The sequence below is a fragment of the Aegilops tauschii genome, chromosome 1, assembly GCF_002575655.3.
Source record: "Aegilops tauschii subsp. strangulata cultivar AL8/78 chromosome 1, Aet v6.0, whole genome shotgun sequence".
Taxonomy (NCBI): domain Eukaryota; kingdom Viridiplantae; phylum Streptophyta; class Magnoliopsida; order Poales; family Poaceae; genus Aegilops; species Aegilops tauschii.
This window is the reverse complement of record NC_053035.3, coordinates 374,776,661-374,800,617: the sequence shown is the minus strand read 5'-3', so window position 1 is coordinate 374,800,617 and position 23,957 is coordinate 374,776,661. Positions and strand designations below refer to the sequence as shown.

Genomic DNA, 23,957 nt, shown 5'->3' with positions numbered 1-23,957 from the left:
TGCTTTAAGGGAAATATATAATTTTGTGCAAATTGAAGAAGAGAGTCTCCCACAAGCTTGGGGGAGGCTTCTCCAATTACTTACTGCTTTGCCTGATCATCCTCTCAAGAAAAATGAAATACTTGATATCTTTTATAATGGACTAACCTATGCTTCGAGAGACCACCTGGATAGTTGTGCTGGTTGTGTTTTCAGGGAAAGAACTATTGATCAAGATGAAATTCTATTGAATAATATGTTGACAAATGAAAATAATTGGACACTTCCTGAACCAACTCCTAAGCCAACTCCAAAGAAAAGGGGTGTTCTATTTCTCATTCCTGAAGATATGCAAGAGGCAAAGAAATCTATGAAAGAAAAAAGTATAAAAGCTGAAGATGTTAAGAATTTACCTCCTCTTGAAGAAATACATGGTCTTAATTTACCGCCTGTTGAAGAAATACATGGTGTTGATAACCCGACACAGGTAGTAAAGGTAAATTCTCTCTATAGATATGATAAAGCTGAAATCCCTCCTACTAAGTTTGCTAGCCAATGTTTCGATGAGTTTGATAACTTTATGGTTAAGCAAGAAGATTTTAATGCTTATTTTGGTAGACAACTGAAACGCAATGCTTATATGATTGAACACTTGAGTGATTATATGTCTAGAGTTAAAGGTGAACTCAAACTCATTAGTAAACATGCTTCTATGGTTGGCACTCAAGTTGAACAAGTACTTAATGCTCAGAATGATTTGCTCAATGAATTGAATAGTAAGAATAATGATTTTGTCGTTAGAGTTGCAACTAGAGGGGGTAAAGTGACTCAGGAACCTTTGTATCCCGAGGGCGACCCTAAGAGAATTGAGCAAGATTCTCAGAGAACTAATGTTGATGCACCTAGTTCTTCTAAGAAGAAGAAAAAGAAAAATGATAGGACTTTGCATGCTTCTAGTGAACCTGTTGTTGACACACCTGAGAATCCCAATGATATTTCTCTTTCTGATGCTGAAACACAATCTGGTAATGAACATGAACCTAGTGATAGTGATAATGATGATGTTCATGTTGATGCTCAACCTAGCAATGATAATGATGTAGAGATTGAACCTGCTGTTGATCTTGATAACCCACAATCAAAGAATCAACGTTATGATAAGAGAGACTTTGTTGCTAGGAAGCACGGTAAAGAAAGAGAGCCATGGGTTCAGAAACCCATGCCTTTTCCTCCTAAACCATCCAAGAAAAAGGATGATGAGGATTTTGAGCGCTTTGCTGAAATGATTAGACCTATCTTTTTGCGTATGTGTTTGACTGATATGCTCAAAATAAATCCTTATGCTAAGTACATGAAAGAAATTGTTACTAATAAAAGAAAGATACCGGAAGCTGAAATTTCCACCATGCTTGCTAATTATACTTTTAAGGGTGGAATACCAAAGAAGTTAGGAGCTCCAGGAGTACCCACTATACCATGCTCCATTAAAAGAAACTATGTTAAAACTGCTTTATGTGATCTTGGAGCCGGTGTTAGTGTTATGCCTCTCTCTTTATATTGTAGACTTGATTTGAATAAGTTGACACCTACTGAAATATCTTTGCTAATGGCCGATAAATCAACCGCTATACCTGTCGGTATTTGTGAGGATGTGCCTGTTGTGGTTGCAAACGTTACTATTTTAACGGACTTTGTTATTCTTGATATTCCCGAGGACGAAAGTATGTCGATTATTCTTGGTAGACCCTTTTTGAATACTGCACGGGCTGTTATTGATTGCAACAAAGGCAATGTCACTTTTCATGTTAATGGTAATGAGCATACGGTATACTTTCCGAGGAAACAACCTCAGGTTCATAGCATAAACTCTATTGGAAAAATTCCATCGATTATTTTTGGAGGTTTTGAATTTCCTCTCCCTACTGTCAAAAAGAGATATGATATTCTTATTATTGGGGATGTGCATATCCCCGTTGAGGTAACCTAGTGCTATTTCGAAAATTCTCCGATTTCATGTGATTCGGAATGAGTTTGTTAACAAGACTTGACCAACCTTGTTAGTGGATTCCTTTTGATGAGCATGAGATGGATGAAGTTAGAAAGCACAACTCTCTGTACCCTCCTTTTACTTTCTTTTATTTAGATTAAATAAAGCAAAAATAGTATTTTCTGTCTGTTTTCTGAATTATCTTTGCAATAAAAAATGCCCAGCTAGGGGCGTTAAACGATAGCGCTTGTTGGGAGGCAACCCAATTTTATTTTTGTCCCTTGCTTTTTGTTCCTGTTTAGTAATAAATAATTCATCTAGCCTCTTGTTAGATGTGGTTTTATGTTTTAATTACTGTTTGTGCCAAGTAAAACCTATAGGATCTTCTTGGGTGATAATTATTTGATCTTGCTGAAAAAGACAGAAACTTTCTTCTCACGAAAACAATTATTAAAAATCACCAGAAAGTGATAAAATAATTATTCCAATTGCAGTAGATCAATAATAAAATTATCTATGTCTTCCTATTTTGGTAGATTTTTCTGAGTAACAGAAGTTTGCGTTTGATACAGATTACTACAGACTGTTCTGTTTTTGACAGATTCTGTTTTTCGTGTGTTGCTTGCTTATTTTGATGAATCTATGGCTAGTATCGGGGGGTGTGAACCATAGAGAAGTTGGAATACAGTAGGTTTAACACCAATATAAATAAATAATGAGTTCATTACAGTACCTTAAAGTGGTGGTTTGTTTTATTTCGCTAACGGAGCTCATGAGATTTTCTGTTGAGTTTTGTGTTGTGAAGTTTTCAAAGTTTTTGGGTAAAGATTTGATGGATTTTGGAATAAGGAGTGGCACCCCGAGGATCCTCCTCAGTACACTGGAGAGGACCACTTTGACCCATGGGCATATACCAACTTAGGCCAAAAGCCTAAGCTTGGGGGAGTACGTATTTCTCACCGAGATTACATTTATATTCACCCACTCATGCTAGTTGTCGGTGCTCATACTTTTTCATTGTACTATCCATGCTAGTTTATTTTCTTTTTTATGCTTTCTTATTGTGTGTTTGAAAAACCTTAAGAAAAACAAAAAAAAAATTAGTTGTAGCTTTTAGCTAGTTTACTTTCTTGCTTGTAGTAGTAGTAATTAAAAGAAAACCCAAAAATATTTCTTGTTCTTCTTTTGCTTGTTGGGAGCTTTCCCGTGTAAATAGTTTTATTTTATTTCTTTTCTTTGGGGGTCGATAGGAGAAGACCATGATGAAATTGTTGAAGTGGCTCTTATATGCATTATTGTTGATTTAACCAAGAGCCCATATTGCCTTGTCTTCTCCTGTTTATTGAATGCTTGCAGATTTCAGCTTAGTCCAATGCACGTGCACTATTATTATTATTCACATCGTTCGGTCATGCAAGTGAAAGGCAATTATGACGATATATGATGGACTGATTGAGATGAGAGAAGCTGGTATGAACTCGACCTCTCATGTTTTTGTAAATATGATTAGTTCATCGTTCCCGATTCAGCCTATTATGAATAAACATGTTTGCAATGACAATTAGAGATTATAGTTTCTTATGCCATGCTTAATCAGCTAGGAGTTTATAATGGTTTACCTTGCGTGCTAACATGCTATTAAAATGGTTGTGATGTGGTATGATAGGGTGGTATCCTCCTTTGAATGATTCGAGTGACTTGACTTGGCACATGTTCACGCATGTAGTTGAAACAAAATCAACATAGCCTCCACGATATTTATGTTCATGGTGGATTATATCCTACTCATGCTTGCACTCAATGTTTATTAATTTTAATGCATTTTCATGACTGTTGTCGCTCTCTAGCTGGTCGCTTCCCAGTCTTTTGCTAGCCTTCACTTGTACTAAGCGGGAATACTGCTTGTGCATCCAATTCCATAAACCCCAAAGTTATTCCATATGAGTCCACCATACCTTCCTATATGCGGTATCTACCTGCCGTTCCAAGTAAATTTGTATGTGCCAAACTCTAAACCTTCAAATGAAATTCCGCTTTGTATGCTCGAATAGCTCATGTATCAACTAGGGCTGTCTGTATCTTCCATGCTAGGCGGGTTATTCTCAAGAGGAGTGGACTCCGCTCCTCACTCACGAGAAAATGGCTGGTCACCGGGATGCCCAGTCCCATGCATTATGCAAATCAAATCAAAATAATGCAAACAAAACTCCCCCAGGATTGTTGTTAGTTGGACGGTACCCGTTGTTTCGGACCAGCCGTGGAGTGTGCTTGTTGGTGGCGGGGGAGTATAAACTTTACCATTTTGTTTGGGAACCGCCTATAATGTGTGTAGCATGGAAGATATCGAGATCTCTCGGTTTTTATGTTGACAATGAAAGTATACCACTCAAAATATTATTTATCTCTATTTCAAAACCGAGCTCTGGCACCTCTACAAATCGCTGCTTGCCTCCGTGAAGGGCCTATCTATTTACTTTTATGTTGAGTCATCACCCTCTTATTAAAAAGCACCAGCTGGAGAGCACCGCTATCATTTGCATTCATTACTATTAATTTATATTGGGTATGACTGGATCTCTTTTACCATGAATTACAATGTTTAGTCAGTCCTTGATCTTTAAAGGTGCTCTGCATTTATGTTTTGCGGTCCCAGAAAGGGCTAGTGAGATACCATCTTGTTATATCATATTTATGATTGTTTTAAGAAAGTGTTGTCATCCGAGACTTATTATTATTGCTCGCTAGTTGATTATGCCATTGATATGAGTAAACATGAGACCTAAGTGTTATTGTGAATATGGTTAGTCATAATCTTTGCTGAAAACTTGAATGCTGGCTTTACATATTTACAACAACAAGAGCAAACAGAGTTTGTAAAAGTTTTTCTTTATCACTTTCAGTTTGTCAACTGAATTACTTGAGGACAAGCAAAGGTTTAAGCTTCGGGGAGTTGATACGTCTCCGTCGTATCTACTTTTGCAAACACTTTTGCCCTTGTTTTCGACTCTAACTTGCATTATTTGAAAGGAACTAACCCGGACTGACGCTGTTTTCAGCAGAATTGCCATGGTGTTATTTTTGTGCAGAAAAAAGTTCTCGGAATGACCTGAAAATCAACGGAGAATTATTTTGGAATTAATCAAAAATACTGGCGAAATAATCAAGGCCAGGGGGCCCACACCCTGTCCACGAGGGTGGGAGGCGCGCCTGCCCCCTGGGCGCGTCCCCCTGCCTCGTGGGCCCCCTGGAGCTCCACCGACCTCAACTCCAACTCTATATATTCACGTTCGGAGAGAAAAAAAATCAGAGAGAAGGATTCATCGCGTTTTACGATACGGAGCCGCCGCCACGCCCTAATCTCTCTTGGGAGGGCTGATCTGGAGTCCGTTCGGGGCTCCGGAGAGGGGAATCCGTCGCCGTCGTCATCATCAACCATCCTCCATCACCAATTTCATGATGCTCACCGCCGTGCGTGAGTAATTCCATCGTAGGCTTGCTGGACGGTGATGGGTCGGATAAGATTTATCATGTAATCGAGTTAGTTTTGTTAGGGTTTGATCCCTAGTATCCACTATGTTCTGAGATTGATGTTGCTATGACTTTTCTATGCTTAATGCTTGAAATTAGAGCCCGAGTGCCATGATTTCAGATATGAACCTATTATGTTTTCATGAATATATGTGAGTTCTTGATCCTATCTTGCAAGTCTATAGTCACCTACTATGTGTTATGATCCGGCAACCCCGAAGTGACAATAATCGGGACCACTCCCAGTGATGACCATAGTTTGAGCAGTTCATGTATTCACTATGTGTTAATGCTTTGATCCAGTACTCTATTAAAAGGAGGCCTTAATATCCCTTAGTTTCCAATAGGACCCCGCTGCCACGGGAGGATAGGACAAAAGATCTCATGGAAGTTCTTTTCCATAAGCACGTATGACTATATTCGGAATACATGCCTACATTACATTGATGAATTGGAGCTAGTTCTGTGTGAAAGGACATGCAGTGCCCCCATGTGTGGTTTTGGTAATTGATGACATTCTCTATGGACTAATGGTTGCATTGAGTTATATTTGAAGGATTTGTCCATAGGCATTTCTTGAAGTCCATGTGTTGGTTTCAAGGAGTTTATGTGTTGACCAAGGTGCTATTAAGGAATTATCCAAAGATTGGTCATGTGAGTGTTGAGCTTATTGCAATCATGTCTTGAAGAAGAATATTGTGTGATCATTCAAGTTTACCTTCAAGACATCATCCAAACGAAGAGAGTTGGAAAGATTCAAGGTTGATCAAGACTAAGTCAAGAGTGAATCAAGTTGATCAACTCACAAAGCGTAAAAGATGTACCGATAGGGATCAAGTGATCCCATGGTATGGTAAGCATTGTCCATTGCACTTTGTGTACTAACCCATGGTCTATGTGAGAGTTTTATGTGGGGTTAGGTACGTGTCCATGGGCTTGCGTCAAGTGGAAGATATCATACAACCCATGGAAAGGATGACATCAAGTGGTGATCGTCATCAAGATTGCCGTGTGCAAGTTCAGGTGGAGCATCACGAAGATATCAAGTTCTTGAAGCTTGCCATCCATTGTGGTGTCAATGGACTTGTGAAGATGTGCCGAAGAGTGGCTCACCCATAGTGGAGTATGGGGGAGCAATCATCTAGTCTCCATCGACCCAACGCAATCAAGAAAGGTGGTCCATCTTAAGGAGGACAAGATCGTCATCATCTAGCTCAAGTGGATCATGTGCAAGGCAAAGGTTTGCCCTTGATAGGTTTTCTATTTTACCGGTCTCATGGTGGTAGTTGGGAGACCGGGTTATAGGATCGTTTGCCGTACTATCAAGGGGGGCTCTCAAGTTGGTAGCTTGATCGTATCGTTAGTAGAGAGCTCAAACCATTGCATCCTTGCATCATGTTTCTTGGTTCTTGTTTTGTTCTCTTTGTGAGTCTTAGAGCTTATGTTCATCTTGATGACAAGCTCGAGTTCATCGAAAACGGAGTTCACATGCCTCTTCTATTGCGTTTTCGGTGTTGTAGTTTTTACCGGTCTTATTCGAGGAAGGGTTCTCACCATTTTCTCTTGGGCCTTTTCTAATTTGCTTTTTATTGTTATTTCTATCAAGATTGTGTTAGCCCTTGTCGCTAGCTTTCCAACAAACTTGGTTTCGTCGAATTCGGAGTCCGTTTGCAGAAGTTGTGGTAGTTTTGGTGTTCTGAAAAGGCTGCAGCGGTACTACCGCGGACAGGAGCGGATGTAATTTTTTACTACCGCTCTTGGGAGCGGTACTACCGCGGCTACTTCCGTGGCTACTTCCGCTCCGGACCAAAAACTCGTCACAAGTCCAGTGGTGGTAGGCACGGATGTATTTTTTTAGTACCGCTCGCAAGCAGTAGTACCGCTACCCTTAGAGGTAGTACCGCTACCCCTAGCGGTAGTACCGTGAGGACGAGCGGTAGTACCGTGAGGACGAGCGGTAGTACCGCTCTGTGCGGGCTGTGAGCATAACGGTTGGATTTTTCCCCACCTATAAAAGGGGGTCTTCTTCCCCAATAAACCTTATCCTTTGAGCTCGTGTTCTTCCCCCATTGTTGACCTTCTTCGAGCTTGCTAACTCTCAATCCCTCCATGGATTCTTGCTAGTTTTTGAGGAAAAAGAGAGAGGAGATCTAGATCCACATTTCCACCAATCACTTTCTCCTCTATGTGAGGGGAACCCCTTGGATCTAGATCTTGGAGTTCTTGGTGTTCTCCTTCTTGTTCTTCCTCTCTTTTTCCTCCCTAGCATTAGTTGCTTCGGTGGGATTTGAGAGAGAAGGACTTGGGCACTCCGTGTACCCTTGCCATTGCATTTGGTGCATCGGTTTGAGTTCTCCACGGTGATACGTGGAAGTTACAAGTTGAGAAGCTTATTACTCTTGGGTGCTTGGTGCCCTTGAGCTTGTTCCTCTTGGGTCCTTGGGCGCCCTAGACGGTTGGTGGTGTTCGGAGCTCAATCATTGTGGTGTAAAGCTCCGGGCAAGCGTCGGGGTCTCCAATTAGGTTGTGGAGATCGCCCCGAGCAATTTGACGGGTACCGGTGACCGCCCCCAAGGGTTGCCAAAGTGTACGGGTTCGGTGACCGCCCCCAAGGGTTGCCATTTGTACGGGTTCGGTCACCGCCCTCAAGGGTCCCTTAGTGGAATCACGGCATCTTGCATTGTGCGAGGGCGTGAGGAGATTACGGTGGCCCTAGTGGCTTCTTGGGGAGCATTGTGCCTCCACACCGCTCCAAACGGAGATTAGCATCCGCAAGGGTGTGAACTTCGGGATACATCGTCGTCTCCGCGTGCCTCGGTTATCTCTTACCCGAGCCCTTTACCTATGCACTTTACTTTGTGATAGCCATATTGTTTCTTGTCATATATCTTGCTATCACCTAAGTAGTTTTTCTTGCTTAGCATAAGTTGTTGGTGCACATATGTGAGCCTAGTTGTTGTAGGTTTTGTGCTTGACAAATTAACCGCTAGGTTTATTCCGCATTTGTTCAAGCCTCAACCGTAATTATTTTAAAGCGCCTCTTCACCCCCCTCTAGGCAACATCCACGATCTTTCAATTGGTATCAGAGCCTCGTCTCTCTTTATAGGGCTTAACCGCCTAGAGACTAAGGATGTCCACTAGGGGTTTAGGATTCTCTGACACTCTTAGTTTCAATGGCACAAATTTTGATGTTTGGGTAATTCGCATGCTTAATCTCTTTAGGGTCATGGACCCAAATTTGGAGCGAATTGTAGATATGGGTTTTTCTCCTCCAAAGGATCCCCAAAGATTATCTTTAGAGGATGAGAAAAACTCTTATCTCAATGCTCAAGCTTCTAATGTGCTTTTTGATGCTTTGAGCAATGTAGTTATTTTTCAACTCATGTCGTTTCGGGATGCTCATGAGTTGTGGACAAAGCTTCAAGATAAATATGGCGTGTCCAAGTTTTGTGGGGATGATTGTTCTCCCTCCACCTCCGGCCGTGTTGCTTTCTCAACTTCTTCTACTTCACCTACATGTGGATTGCCACAAGGTAATGTTATGGTGAGTAGTGGTGTTCATTGCAATGATGATAGTGTGCTTATCGTTGATGATTCCTCATCACTATCTTATTGCAATGCTCCATCTTTGGACTTCAACACTTCGAGCTCTCTAAATGTTTCACATGCTTGTGTTGATAGTCCTTGCATATTATGTAGAAATTGCTTTACTAAATCTCATGATGATATGCTTGCTATGTCTTGTTGCCATGATAAAAATGCATCTATTTCCTCGAATTGTTGTGCTAACAATGTAGAGAAAACCCAACACCCCATGGAACAAGATGTGGTCTTGAATGGTGCCTCAAGGGATCCTACATCATCATCGATTGCGTTTTGCCTTATGGCTAAGGCTTCAAAGGTATCTCCCACTTTGAATCCCAATATATCTTGTGATGATATTGATGATGACAAGAGTGATGATGATGATGTTGATAGTGATGAAGAGAATGATAATGTTGCCTCCTTAAAAATTAAGGGGGAAATGATTTTTAAAGCTCTTCATAAGAATAAAATTACTCGTTCCAACTTCATGGAAATCATGTATATTGCTATTGAGGGCAAGAAATATATTGATGAGTTGGAATCTCATCTTGAGGAGCATGAGGTCACCATTGACAAAATGGAAGGTCATGAGCGTGATTACGCTAATGAGATTGCGGACCTCTCCCAAGCTCTTGAACTTGAACAAACCACCAAGGAATCTCTTGAGGAGACTTTTGCTCTAGAATTATCTAGAGTGAAGGAATCTCATGATAGAGCTCTTGAGGTGGCCAATGTTTTTAAAACTAAAAATGCTAAGCTTGAAGTTGCTCATGCTAGACTCCTTGAGGATTTTGAGCACCTCGAAAATGGCTCAAGGGTCATTAAGGGTGAGCTCATCAAACTCACCGAGTCTCATGCTCAACTTGAAGCTTCGTATTCAAAAGAGCTTGCCAAGTTGTCTTCTCCTCTTGTTGTTAATGATGATGCTTGTGCTACTAACTCTATCTCTTGTGAAGCATCCATATTGAAGGAGAATGTTGAGCTAAGGGCTCAACTTGAGTTGCTATCTAGCAATTATGGGATGTTGGAAGAAAATCATGTGAAGCTCTCAAGCTCTCATGATGATCTTCTAGTATCCCATAATGTGCTAAAGATAGCTCATGAGGCCATGATTGCTAAGGTAGCATCTAGTGAGCCTCATGTGGATACTAGCACTACTTCTAGTCAAAATGCTATTTTGCCATGTGCTAGTCCTTGTAATTCATCTACTCACAACATTGGAACATCTTGTGATGAATTGCTTTCCTTGCCTTGTTTCTCTAATGATGAAGCTTATACTTTCTCTAGTGCTTGTGTTGAGACTAACCATGTAGAGGAAATCAAAGAGCTCAAGGCCCAAGTCACTTCTTTGAAGAAAAATTTGGAAAAGTGTCATGAAGGGAAGGCCACACTCAACAATATCTTGAGTGTACAAAAATCCCCCAATGATAAAGGTGGACTTGGATTCAACTCCAGTAAGAAGAAGAAGTCCAAGAGCAACAACAAGAAGGGCCAAAAACAAGTCAAGAATTCGGCCAAGATCATTTGCCTCAAGTGCAAAATTGAAGGGCATCATGTTAGATCTTGCCCTTTGAAGAAGAAGGCCATTAGTTACAAGCAACAAGGGAAGCGGCCACAAGTTCACTCTCATTCTCAACCTCAAGTTGAAGAAATGCCTCTTCCCAAGAAACCTCAAGCTAATGCTTCTCAAGTTGAGAAATTAAGTGAGAAGATAGTGAAGAGTAGACGTTGCTACCTATGTCGCGAGAAAGGTCACCTTGCTTCCTCATGCACTAGTGGTAACTTATCCAACCCAATTATTATTGATGATATCTATTCTCTTGGGAAGGACAAGGTTGGCAATGTGTTTGCTAAATTTGTTGGTACTCAAAGTGGTGTCAAGAAAAGAACCATTTGGGTAGCCAAGCCTATTGTGACTAACCTCTCAGGACCCAACTTGGTTGGGGACCAACTAGCTCAAACTTGATCAATAGGTGTTGTTGGAGGGCATTGGAGACTTGCCTACATTATGAAGAATTAAGGGAACTTCATCACTCTTATTGTCTCAAGCCAAGTCAATTGAATTATCAAGTTTATATCTTATATCCAATGTGCCTCCTTGCGGCAACTTGTACTTAAATTGCTTACATTGAAAGTTACTTGCCCCCTTGCATGTTTTGGTGTTGTTCCTTGCATGTGGTTGTATATGATGTGTCTCCAAATTGCTTATGTGTATGTTGGTTTGCACATCATGTACATGTGTGTCGTACGTTGAGCATTTGTGCATCTTGTTCGTATCTTAGTTGGCTCTTGTGAGAGATTAATGGAATATCCCATTGTTGGGGAGTGACGTGCTTTGTGCACCTCACAATCCTATAAATCTGTGTACATGATTAATACCATCTAGTATTGATATTACAAGATTATCTAGTTGCTATGTGGTATGTATTCTCATGAGAAATTCAAATTCTAAATAGTCCATTAGTTATCTCTTGTTGGATCCTTTTAATTGCTTCTTGTCTATCTTTAATTGGTATCACATTATGGGGGAGTAATATGTTATGTGCATATTACAAACCTAGAAAATGTGTACATTTGAGATATTGTCACCTAGAATTGATATTGTAAATTATCTTGTTCCTAGGTGGCATGTTAGCTCTACAAGTTGCAATTTGCTTGTGTGTGGTGTGAAGATGATGTTTGATATCCTTGCTCTCTACCAACGGGAATTATTTCCAAATACTTCTTGTCTTTTGACAATTGGTACTCACTTATGTGTGGTAGAAATTATTGATCATCTTTACATTGGCCTTTGCTTTTATGTGCCTTATCTCTTGCCTAGGATTGTATCAACTCCCTTTGTCTTCCATACCACTTGTGGATCTTGTTTATTTCTTGATCTTGTCTAGTGTTTTCTAGATATAGTGAAAGTGGTGATCCCACCTTGTGCATTTTGCATTCAAATACAAATTCTCTATAATGCACTAGTCTTTGGGGAGCTATCCTATTTTCTATAAAACACTCATCTTGCGATCCTTATCAAGTGTGTGTTGGTGGAAGGCAAGCCGTTTTCGTTTTGGTACTTTGTGCCATCATGAAACTTTGTAGAGAGCTTGGTTTGTTTGGAACCATACTCTCTTTTGGGAGTTTGATATCTTTTATTTTGAGTGTATCAATGGATATCTCATTCCTTGATGTATCTTTTATGGATATCCTCCAAGTGATGTTTTATTCATTTGGTATCTTTTCTTCACTTGGTTTTTCTTTATCATTTGGTATCGGTTCTTGAAGGTCTTGAGCATGCATATTTACTTCATGTAGTCTCTGTGGCATGCCTTCTTTATTTGACCCAATATATAGGGAAACTCCACCAAGTCTCAAATTGGATGAGATGTGCATGAAATTCATTTCCTTCTCTATATACACATATTTATGTGGAGTTTGTCCTATGTATATTGGTGTTTCTAACTCTTTGGTCCCAATGAGTTTGGGTACCATTTTGTTTGTGTTGTTGTTCTAGGAACAATTGGAGATGCATTGGATGCTCGGCTCACTCACAAGGAAGGTGGTGTCACCATGTGCTTATTGGAGTCAAGCTAGGATGCTCAATGAACTACTATCTACTACCTTCCATTGGTTTCTTCTACATCCTTCCAATGATATCTCGGTAACAAGTATCTATTCATGCATTATTTTCTTGCATTCAACCTTGTGTAGGTTGCATCTTGGCATGCTATTCATTCCATCTTGTGATACTTGTTTCCTTTCTCAAAGCATCTCAACGACGATCTCATGTTGCTAGTTGTGATGTCTTTGATGGTTGTATGGTAGGAATTCATTTATATACAATAAGACCATATCTAGCCATGTGCTATGCTTCCAAGCAAATATCTTATTGGTATATGTATGACTTCCTTTTGGATATCTTGTTCCTCGTGTTGTAACTATTTTGGGTGTACATCCTTCTTTGTAGATATATATCATCATGATTTCGTCTACCTAGAACCTTATACACTTGAGAGAAATTACATCTCTAGATGATATCCTTCCTATCACATCCACCTTGTCTTTCTTATGTTATTTCTTTGGTGGCTCCGTGAAAGCTTTTGCCTTGAGTGCGTGTCTTATCTCGTTGCATCTTGATGCACTCTTGTGTGGTGAAGATTATTTTCGTCATGCTTATCTCTACGAGGCTTTTGCCATCTTAATTGGTATCCCTCGTCTTGATGATGCTTTCATTTTCTATCTTCACCATGGGTTGTCGCAAGCTTTGTTGTTATCTTCTTAGTGAGCTTGTGAACCCATTTGCTAGTGGGTGTGTGTGGGAAGGAATGTCATGCACCGTGTATCTCATTTATCCAAGACTATGTTGATGCTTAATGCTCATCCTTATTTTAGTCTTCTCAAGTGCTTTGCCATGACTCACACACATCATGTTGGTTGAGCCTATTCTTAAGTTGCCTCTTTTACATGTTGCTCAACCATGTGTTGTTTCAAGTGCTAGGCTTTGTTTCCTATATGCTCACTTACACTTGTTGTGAGTTTCTATTGATTTTGGGGGAGCTATGATCCTATTTTGTGCACTTGGTATCCTAATACAAAAAATTTCTTATGTGTGCACAAATCATGGGGAGCTCCTCTAGTTTTCTTTAGAACACTCCTTTACTCCTTTACTCATATTGTAATATCCCTATTCATGTGGCTCATAGGATCTTCGGTCTAGTTGGTTCAATTGATATCCTTTGTTTGCTTGCTTCAATTGGTATCTTTTGATTGCTTGATTGCTTGTTTCTCTTTTTTTATGTCTTTGTGGAATATCATTCTTTTGCTATCTTTGTGCCTCAATATAGTTTGTGTTCCTCCAAGTATTTACCTTTGGATATGTTTGTTGCATTCCACTCACTTGTTGAGAAATACACAATTTATGGAGGACCATAATTTATATTGGCCTTCTAAGCTTTTCGCCCATTTTGGCAATCGATGCCAATGGGGAAGAAGTTTCAGAGAGTTTTGTGGAGAAGTTTAGAGAGTTGTCTCTTCTGGCTTTGGTTTGTTCCTAAGCATACGCATCTCCTATGCATGCATTATTGGTTGTTGCATGGCATGGTGATGCATAATTCCTTATATAAACTCTCTTGAAAGTGATTGTCATCAATTACCAAAATGGGGGAGATTGAAAGGACATGTGGTGCCCCATGTGTGGTTTTGGTAATTGATGACATTCTCTATGGACTAATGGTTGCACTGAGTTATATTTGAAGGATTTGTCCATAGGCATTTCTTGAAGTCCATGTGTTGGTTTCAAGGAGTTTATGTGTTGACCAAGGTGCTATTAAGGAATTATCCAAAGATTGGTCATGTGAGTGTTGAGCTTATTGCAAGCATCTCTTAAAGAAGAAGATTGTGTGATCATTCATGTTTACCTTCCAGACATCATCCAAATGAAGAGAGTTGGAAAGATTCAAGGTTGATTAAGACTAAGTCAAGAGTGAATCAAGTTGATCAACTCACAAAGCGTAAAAGATGTACCGATAGGGATCAAGTGATCCCATGGTATGGTAAGCATTGTCCATTGCACTTTGTGTACTAACCCATAGTCTATGTGAGAGTTCTATGTGGGGTTAGGTACGTGTCCATGGGCTTGCGTCAAGAGGAAGATATCATACAACCCATGGAAAGGATGACATCAAGTGGTGATCGTCATCAAGATTGCCGTGTGCAAGTTCAGGTGGAGCATCACGAAGAGATCAAGTTCTTGAAGCTTGCCATCCATTGTGGTGTCAATGGACTTGTGAAGATGTGCCGAAGAGTGGCTCACCCATAGTGGAGTATGGGGGAGCAATCATCTAGTCTCCATCGACCCAACGCAATCAAGAAAGGTGGTCCATCTTAAGGAGGACAAGATCGTCATCATCTAGCTCAAGTGGATCATGTGCAAGGCAAAGGTTTGCCCTTGATAGGTTTTCTATTTTACCGGTCTCATGGTGGTAGTTGGGAGACCGGGTTATAGGATCGTTTGCCGTACTATCAAGGGGGGCTCTCAAGTTGGTAGCTTGATCGTATCGTTAGTAGAGAGCTCAAACCATTGCATCCTTGCATCATGTTTCTTGGTTCTTGTTTGGTTCTCTTTGTGAGTCTTAGAGCTTATGTTCATCTTGATGACAAGCTCGAGTTCATCGAAAACGGAGTTCACATGCCTCTTCTATTGCGTTTTTGGTGTTGTCGTTTTTACCGGTCTTATTCGAGAAAGGGTTCTCACCATTTTCTCTTGGGACTTTTCTAATTTGCTTCTTATTGTTATTTCTATCAAGATTGTGTTAGCCCTTATCGCTAGCTTTCCAACAAACTCGGTTTCGTCAAATTCGGAGTCCGTTTGCAGAAGTTGTGGTAGTTTTGGTGTTCTGAAAAGGCTGCAGCGGTACTACCGCGGACAGGAGCGGATGTAATTTTTTACTACCGCTCTTGGGAGCGGTACTACCGCGGCTACTTCCGTGGCTACTTCCGCTCCGGACCAAAAACTCGTCACAAGTCCAGCGGTGGTTGGATTTTTCCCCACCTATAAAAGGGGGTCTTCTTCCCCAATAAACCTTATCCTTTGAGCTCGTGTTCTTCCCCCATTGTTGACCTTCTTCGAGCTTGCTAACTCTCAATCCCTCCATGGATTCTTGCTAGTTTTTTATGGAAAAGAGAAAGGAGATCTAGATCCACATTTCCACCAATCATTTTCTCCTCTATGTGAGGGGAACCCCTTGGATCTAGATCTTGGAGTTCTTGGTGTTCTCCATCTTGTTCTTCCTCTCATTTTCCTCCCTAGCATTAGTTGCTTCGGTGGGATTTGAGAGAGAAGGACTTGGGCACTCCGTGTGCCCTTGCCATTGCATTTGGTGCATCGGTTTGAGTTCTCCACGGTGATACGTGGAAGTTACAAGTTGAGAAGCTTATTACTCTTGGGTGCTTGGTACCCTTGAGCTTGTTCCTCTTGGGTGCTTGGGTGCCCTAGACGGTTGGTGGTGTTCGGAGCTCAATCATTGTGGTGCAAAGCTCCGGGCAAGCATCGGGGTCTCCAATTAGGTTGTGGAGATCGCCCCGAGCAATTTGACGGGTACCGGTGACCGCCCCCATGGGTTTCCAAAGTGTACGGGTTCGATGACCGCCCCCAAGGGTTGCCATTTGTACGGGTTCGGTCACCGCCCTCAAGGGTCCCTTAGTGGAATCACGGCATCTTGCATTGTGCGAGGGCGTGAGGAGATTACGGTGGCCCTAGTGGCTTCTTGGGGAGCATTGTGCCTCCACACCGCTCCAAACGGAGATTAGCATCCGCAAGGGTGTGAACTTCGGGATACATCGTCGTCTCCGCGTGCCTCGGTTATCTCTTACCCGAGCCCTTTACTTATGCACTTTACTTTGTGATAGCCATATTGTTTCTTGTCATATATCTTGCTATCACCTAAGTAGTTTTTCTTGCTTATCATAAGTTGTTGGTGCACATATGTGAGCCTAGTTGTTGTAGGTTTTGTGCTTGACAAATTAACCACTACGTTTATTCTGCATTTGTTCAAGCCTCAACCGTAATTGTTTTAAAGCGCCTATTTACCCCCCCTCTAGGCGACATCCACGATCTTTCACTGTGTCACCCTATGTTACAATTACTACAAAACTGTTGTCACTGTTACCTTTGCTACCGTTACCGTTACTTCCATACTACTTTGCTACTAAATACTTTGCTGCAGATATTAAATTATCCATGTGTGGTTGAATTGTCAACTCAACTGCTAATACTTGAGAATATTCTTTGGCTCCCCTTGTGTCGAATCAATAAATTTGGGTTGAATACTCTAACCTCGAAAACTGTTGCGATCCCCTATACTTGTGTGTTATCAACGCCCTTAACGTACTCGGAGGTGTGTCTGTCACCATACATCCATTGCCGGTTCATCTGCGTGCATTATATATAATTAAGTGTGTCAAAAACCATTACAGAATATCATGGATAGATAAGTGACCAAATTAATAGAAGTTCGTCATCACATTAAAACCAAAGTACATACGTAGTTCTCATTGACAAGCAATAATAAAAGTAAGAAAATTAGACAAGTATCTATCTAAAGTAAGAATTCTTTTCTTTCAGAAAGAAGATAAGAACAAGAGGCTCACCATGGTGGTGCCGGCGACGAGATCGGCGCGGGCGATCGACGGCGGTGAAGACGGGGACAGGACGTGACGGACCGCTGAACCTATGCAAATATCGGTCAAAATGGAGCTTGGAGGTCGAGCTTCGAGAGGAGAGCTTAACTAGTGTGGCTCGGGCATTTCATCGAACACCTCATGTGCATAGGAGGTGAGCTAGAGCACCCAAATGCCCTCCCCTCGCCGGCCAGAATAAGCAGAGTGCTCTGCTGCGGTGATGGGGTATATATAGGCAACTCATTTGTCCCGATTCGTGGCTGGAACCTGGACTAATGGCCTCCCTTCTGTCCCGGTTCGAGCCACGAACCGGGACAAATGTATGTGGGCTAGAAGCGAGGCCCATTGATCCCGATTCGTGCTAGGAACTGGGACAAATGGGTCCAGACGAACCGGGACCAATGCCCACGAGGCCCCGGCCGGCCTCCTGGGCTCACGAACCGGGACGTATGCACTCCATGGACCCAGTTCATGACTGAACCGGGATTAATGGGCTGGCCAGACCCGAACCAAAACCCTATTTTCTACAAGTGACAGGTGAATCACTCATCAAACATACGTAAACTACTCGGCGCATCAATAACAAACAGTGCACCGTTAACCAGCGGATCATTCACAGGAACCAAAAAAGGCGAGTGGTCTTTTCTTCGAGGCATCAGCGATAGCTTTGCTTCCGCCTCGGCAGCATGTTATTGCTCGCTCCCTCGCTCGCTGGCTCACACTGGCAGCATGAGGTCCCTCACACAAAGGGCCTTGCCTGCCAACTGAACCGTTTCGCCCGTGCAGGGCGCAGCGCTGGGACTCATGCATGGGTGGGATAGATAGCCGGCGTTTTCGGCGTCGGCTCCAGCGCCTCTTCAGTCTTCAGCCGCGGAGACAGAGTCAGCTCTTCTTCCTTTCAGTAGTCTGTCTTTGAGCAGAGCCACCTCCATCCAGCCAGAGCGCCTGCCTGCAGAGCGATGATGGTTTGTGCTATGCACCCGAAGCTGGCCTGAGAAATTAACCGGTGCACTGCTTATGCGTGTGTGTTTTGTCTGAATCCAGGCGCTGAGCGAGAGGCAGCCGCAGTCGGAGAAGAAGGCCCCGCGGGCGAGGCCCATGTCGGGGAAGGCCGTGTTCGTGCTCTGCGCCACCAGCTTCTTCGTGGGGCTGCTGCTCAGCGGCCGGATGACGGTACTGACGCCGCCGGCGTCGGGCGGCCACGGCGGCTCCAGGATCGCCCTATTCTCCGACGACGACTGCGAGCACAGGCGTGTAAGTGTCACTGCTACCGTTCGAGCACGTACATTGTTGATCGTGCATGCGGCTTGGTTCATCGTTCATTTTGCCTTCTTATTCAGAAGCTGGAAGAAGAGAGCAACCCGAACGATGTCATGAACGAGGTGTCACGAACCCACCAAGCCATTCGGTAATCACGTAATATTTTAGTCCCGACAGTCAAGTGCCAATAGTACTATACTGATATTTGTTACGCACGTATGTATGCGGTGGTGCAGGTCTCTGGACAAGTCGGTGTCGTCGCTGGAGATGGAGCTGGCGGTGGAGCGGGCCAAGAGGAACGGCGGCCTGGGCGCGGCGGTGCCGTCCAAGGGCCTCCCGAAGGTGTTCGTGGTGGTGGGCATCAACACGGCCTTCAGCAGCAAGAAGCGGCGCGACTCGCTCCGCGACACCTGGGTGCCCCGGGGCGACAAGCTCCGGCAGCTGGAGAAGGAGAAGGGGGTGGTGGTGCGGTTCGTGATCGGGCACAGCGCCACGCCCGGCGGCGCGCTGGACCGGGCCATCGACGTGGAGGAGGCGGAGACCAGGGACTTCATGCGGCTGGACCACGTGGAGGGCTACCACGAGCTCTCCTCCAAGACCAGGATCTACTTCGCCGCCGCCGTCGCCACCTGGGACGCCGCCTTCTACGTCAAGGTCGACGACGACGTACACGTCAACCTAGGTACGCACTTATCTATTTGCACGTATGTTTGGGTACGGAGGGTCTGTACGTACCGTGGCTCCATGGATCTTGTGTGGTGGTTGTGCGTGCAGGGATGCTGACGAACAGGCTCGCCAGGTACAGGACGACGCCCAGGGTGTACGTGGGGTGCATGAAGTCCGGCCCTGTGCTGTCGCAGAAGTAATCTAGTGCACCGAACTGAATACATTGATGGTTAATCATCGTTTTGCCATGTCATTTCGCTGATCTGTCGCTATGGCCATGGGTGCGGGTGGCTGCAGGGGCGTCAAGTACCACGAGCCTGAGTCTTGGAAGTTCGGGGACGAGGGGAACAAGTACTTCCGCCACGCCACGGGGCAGATCTACGCCATCTCCAGGGACCTCGCCTCCTACATCTCCATCAACCAGTAAGTACAATCCACAGTACATCCTAGGGTAAATGATCTTGTAAATTAACGTCGTTGGCTGATGATTCTCGTCGTATGATGATGGATGCGCAGGCCGATACTGCACCGGTTCGCGAACGAGGACGTGTCGCTGGGCGCGTGGCTCATCGGGCTCGAGGTGGAGCACGTCGACGACCGGAGCCTCTGCTGCGCCACGCCCCCAGGTACGTAGTACAGCGCCTCCGTAGTCTAAAACCAATCTCTTCTGCAGTGTTATAATCTGTGAAGCTGACCTGCTCTGTTTCTCCTTCTCCGTGCATGCAGACTGCGAGTGGAAGAAGCAGGCCGGGAACGTGTGCGCGGCGTCCTTCGACTGGTCCTGCAGCGGCATCTGCAAGTCCGTCGACAGGATGAGGGCCATCCACAGCGCCTGCGGCGAGGGCGACGGAGCCGTCTCCAACTTCGCCGCCGCCTGATCCGCCGCCCCCTCCCCGTGATGTCGACCAGACTTGAAAACTATCATCAGAGAAAGGAACCAACTGTGGTTTCCGGCCGGCAGGTAAACCGTAGAAACGTAGCGGCGTTTTGGGAACAGAGCATCTGGTGGTTTGGTGATCCAACCGAAGGCCATGTCTTTTTATTAAGCTTTGGAGGTTGCAAAGCTTAGCTTTTACTACAAAAGTTAATCATTTGTATGTCCATTGTTAGGATTCCAAGCCGGTGCTTAACAGCTTACAGTTCTATAAATCATGGTCAAACTGCCGTGGACGAATCGATGTTAATTATCATTGCCACCATGCTTTTGTTGTGACTGCACTCGCCTTCTGATCAGTCATCACCGCCCTCCTCCGCACCTCCTCTTCATGTGTCCTCCTCAATGGGGTGCCGGGATCCCCAGTTCTGCACGGGCGGGGTCTTAGGCAAGGAGACTCACCGTCGCCGTTGGTCTTTGTCAGCGTCATAGATTCGCTTCAACATCTTCTCAGCTCGATGACGAGGGTTGGTCTCCTTCACAAGATTAGATGGTGTGGCACCATTGTTCAGATTTGGCTTTATGCCGATGCTGCTGCTGTTTTTGTCGCGCCACTTCGTCGATTATCCGAGGACCAAGCAATCACACGAGCAAGACATCGAGATTTGTTAACGAGGTTCATCGATATGACTACATACCAAGGCCTGACTATGGACGCTCCTTTCCATGACACCGCTACAATACCGCGTCCGGTCGTCCTGGACGCCGGCACGTGCCGCCAGCTTCCCCCGCGTTGTTGTGCAATTATGTTGGCATAGGTTACATCGTGTGTCTACCCTCGATATATATGAAAGACCTAGGATATAAGTGTCCTACTAGGACACGACTCCATATCCTATCTAAACACAATACTACTCAGAGTCCAACTGTAACCTACCTTGTACATTATATTCAACACAACTCCAACAAACTCCACCTTGGCGAATATTCTCCACCACCTTGAATTCATCAATGCGTCAAACTTCCATGACCATTGGACTTGAACTTATCCCATGAGTACGGCTGCTACTTCAAAGACTCCATTTAACTCCACCTGCAACTTGTAGTCCTTTTTTTCTTGACCACAGTCAACACTCGAGCAAAATTAAATTCTTTATTACTCTAGTTTGCGCTCTCAACTTCCAGAGTATCCGTCCAACGCCATCACACACTGATCACTGACCTGCGTGAAAGTGAACAACTCATATTTTGGGTGTCACATATAAGAGTTACCAGAACTCAACCGCCCCTCTGAAATTTGAAGGAATTTCACCGTTGCTTGTAGTCACCCCGAGTCAAATTCGCAGTTGTCTCACCACATGTATGACCACCAGAGCCTTGGCCCGTCTCCGTGTCCCGCATGCCTCGCCGCTATTATCGCGCCGAGCCTCCGCTGTCCTGGTCGAGTCTCAAGGGTCGTGAACCCACACCCCTTAACCCCCATTGCAGAGTACCACCGATCATCACCGGCCGATGACGAGTTTCATGCTCCCCTCAGACCATTGGGCTCCAGTCCGAACTATGTGCCTCTTGCTTTTTTTTCCCCGCTGAATCGGCTTCGACTCTGTGTCGACTTACGCCGCAGCCCCTCAATCAGCACCGAGTGAAGTCTTCCAGACTCCAACTCCACCTTCAACATAACTCCATGATCGATGACCAATCCACCCGCGCGCCCCGTTGACTTCAAGCTCTGATGTGCACACCGTCTTGAATCAACCCCGCGCCATAGTCTTGTTGAAGCCGCACAAGCCCTCGGGTCTGCGCCACGTGTTTCCACGCCCAGAAGTCGGTCATCATCAGTATCATGCTCCTATGTCGTTGTCGCCAATCTCATCACCGTCTTCTCTACCAACCGACTTGCATCGATCCGTACCGACAAGTCTGACCCAGCCGAACATATCCAACTGCAACCATACTCCATCCTGCACCATGACCGCTCGCACATCTGTGCATGTCTTGGACGCCATGTGTATGCATGATGCACTTCCAGGCTCCTTTGAACTATATATGCACGTTGCCAATCTGCTAAACTCCTGCTAAAACACCGTACGCAATTAGCAATGCATCAGAAAACTGCTTTCATGGAAGCTCTCGTGCTGCACCAAGTGTGCCGCCACACCTCCCAATGCTCTTTTTTGTTGTTGTCCATGCTAACGTCAATTACCATACTATTGCAGACTGCCCTTTTTTTTTTGTCACAAACAAATCACAAGCACGTAGCTACAGCTACACTGACGTACGCCCACTTGTTGTGCTCTGCCCTGCATGCCCTCGCGCCAGCTCCAGTTGAGCTTTGCGCCCGCGCACTTGGGCCCTGTTGCCTGCTGCTGCTAGACTGCACGCACGCCTGCCTGGGCATCACGATCGGTCTCGCCGTCTCGGCGAGACCCTAATCGACCAGAACACCAGCCACCGTCCTGAGCCGGACTCCACTGCTGCACCTGATCCGCGTAGGCCTCGTACTTGTGCGTCCCGATCGATCCGATCTGCTCATAGCTACTGTCCTCGTTGCATGCATCAATTGCTTCGATTTCACCGAAAAAATACTGCTCTGAACTGCACCCGGCCGATTGATTTTCCGTCGACTACTCGTAGCAATCCTGGGATCACCTCGCTGTCTGGACTCTATCCAATCTGCTACTGAACTCTCTCGAGCGATCAACTTTTCGACACCGTCCTCTAGATCAACACACCAACGACCACCGAACAACCTAGCTCATGATACCACTTGTTAAAATAAATCCGAGGCACTCCGTTGATCATTCGATGACCAAGCAATCACACGAGCACGGCACCAATATTTGTTAACGAGGTTCATTGATATGACTACATCCTCGGGGCCTGACTATGGGCGCTCCTCCTCATGACACCGCTATAATACCGCACCCGGTCACCCTGGACGCCGGCACATGCCGCCGGCTTTCCCTGCGTTCCTGTGCTATTATGTTGGCATAGGTTACATCATGTGTCTACCCTCGATATATATGAGAGGCCTAGAATACAAGTGTCCTATTAGGACATGACTCCATATCCTACCTAAACACAATACTACTCAGAGTCCAACTGTAACCTACCTTGTGCATTATATTCGACACAACTCTAACAGTTTGGACAATTGGATCTGGACGCCATTTTGGAGGGCATGCCGGCACACGATCTTCTTTCCCTATGAGATAACTTGGTCTACCCCTATCCGTTTGGCAGCTTAGGCGTGTGGACTTTCAACATCTTGAGGACAAGATTGCGGCGAAGCTTGGGCCTTGAGAGGGCATGGAAATCACCTCCATTGGTCGTGGGGCGCGTGTGAAGTCGGTTATGTAGACCATTCATCACCTCACTCCGCTCATGGTCATGCCACCCGTCCTCAAGAACATCAACAAGGTTGAGCGCCCTTCCTTTGGGTGGGCACGGTCTCTGGAGGGAAATGCAAAGTAAATTAGGAAATGGTTTGTAGGACAACTCACCTCGCATGGCTCGATGTTCTGCATCTTGAGAAATTTGCCAAGGCTATCCGGTTGCGATGGCCATGGTACAAATGGCGCGACCCAACGAACATCTGGGTTGGTTCGGGGAACCGTGCGATGAGGACATGGCTCCTTTCTACGCCCTCACCACCATCACGATCGATAATGGGGAGAGGGCACCATTTTGGGACGCACTGTGGATCCATAGAAAGCAGCCTATTGATATTGTAACCCTAATCTACAACATCTTGAAGCGCAAGAATTGGAAGGTTGGTATGGCATTGTGAGAGGATGCTTGGATTAAGGCCATTGACATGCGTAGCGGGTTGTCTTGGAATCACATTGCTCAATTCATCGAGCTTTGGACCCAACTATCTCACATCAACCCCTCTGAAGATGCCCCAAACACCA

At 44.5% G+C, this 23,957-nt stretch overlaps 1 protein-coding gene across 1 annotated transcript; it reads left to right on the top strand.

Moving 5' to 3' along the window:
• Nucleotides 1-18,031: 18,031 nt before the first annotated feature.
• On the top strand, nucleotides 18,032-20,071 carry LOC109751236 (probable beta-1,3-galactosyltransferase 8). Its single transcript, XM_020310124.4, has 8 exons — nucleotides 18,032-18,208; nucleotides 18,288-18,497; nucleotides 18,584-18,651; nucleotides 18,740-19,185; nucleotides 19,278-19,365; nucleotides 19,467-19,592; nucleotides 19,686-19,795; nucleotides 19,896-20,071. The coding sequence occupies exons 1-8, from the start codon at nucleotides 18,203-18,205 to the stop codon at nucleotides 20,045-20,047; spliced, it is 1,206 nt and encodes a 401-aa protein (XP_020165713.1). The 5' UTR covers nucleotides 18,032-18,202; the 3' UTR covers nucleotides 20,048-20,071.
• The last annotated feature ends 3,886 nt before the right edge of the window (nucleotides 20,072-23,957 follow it).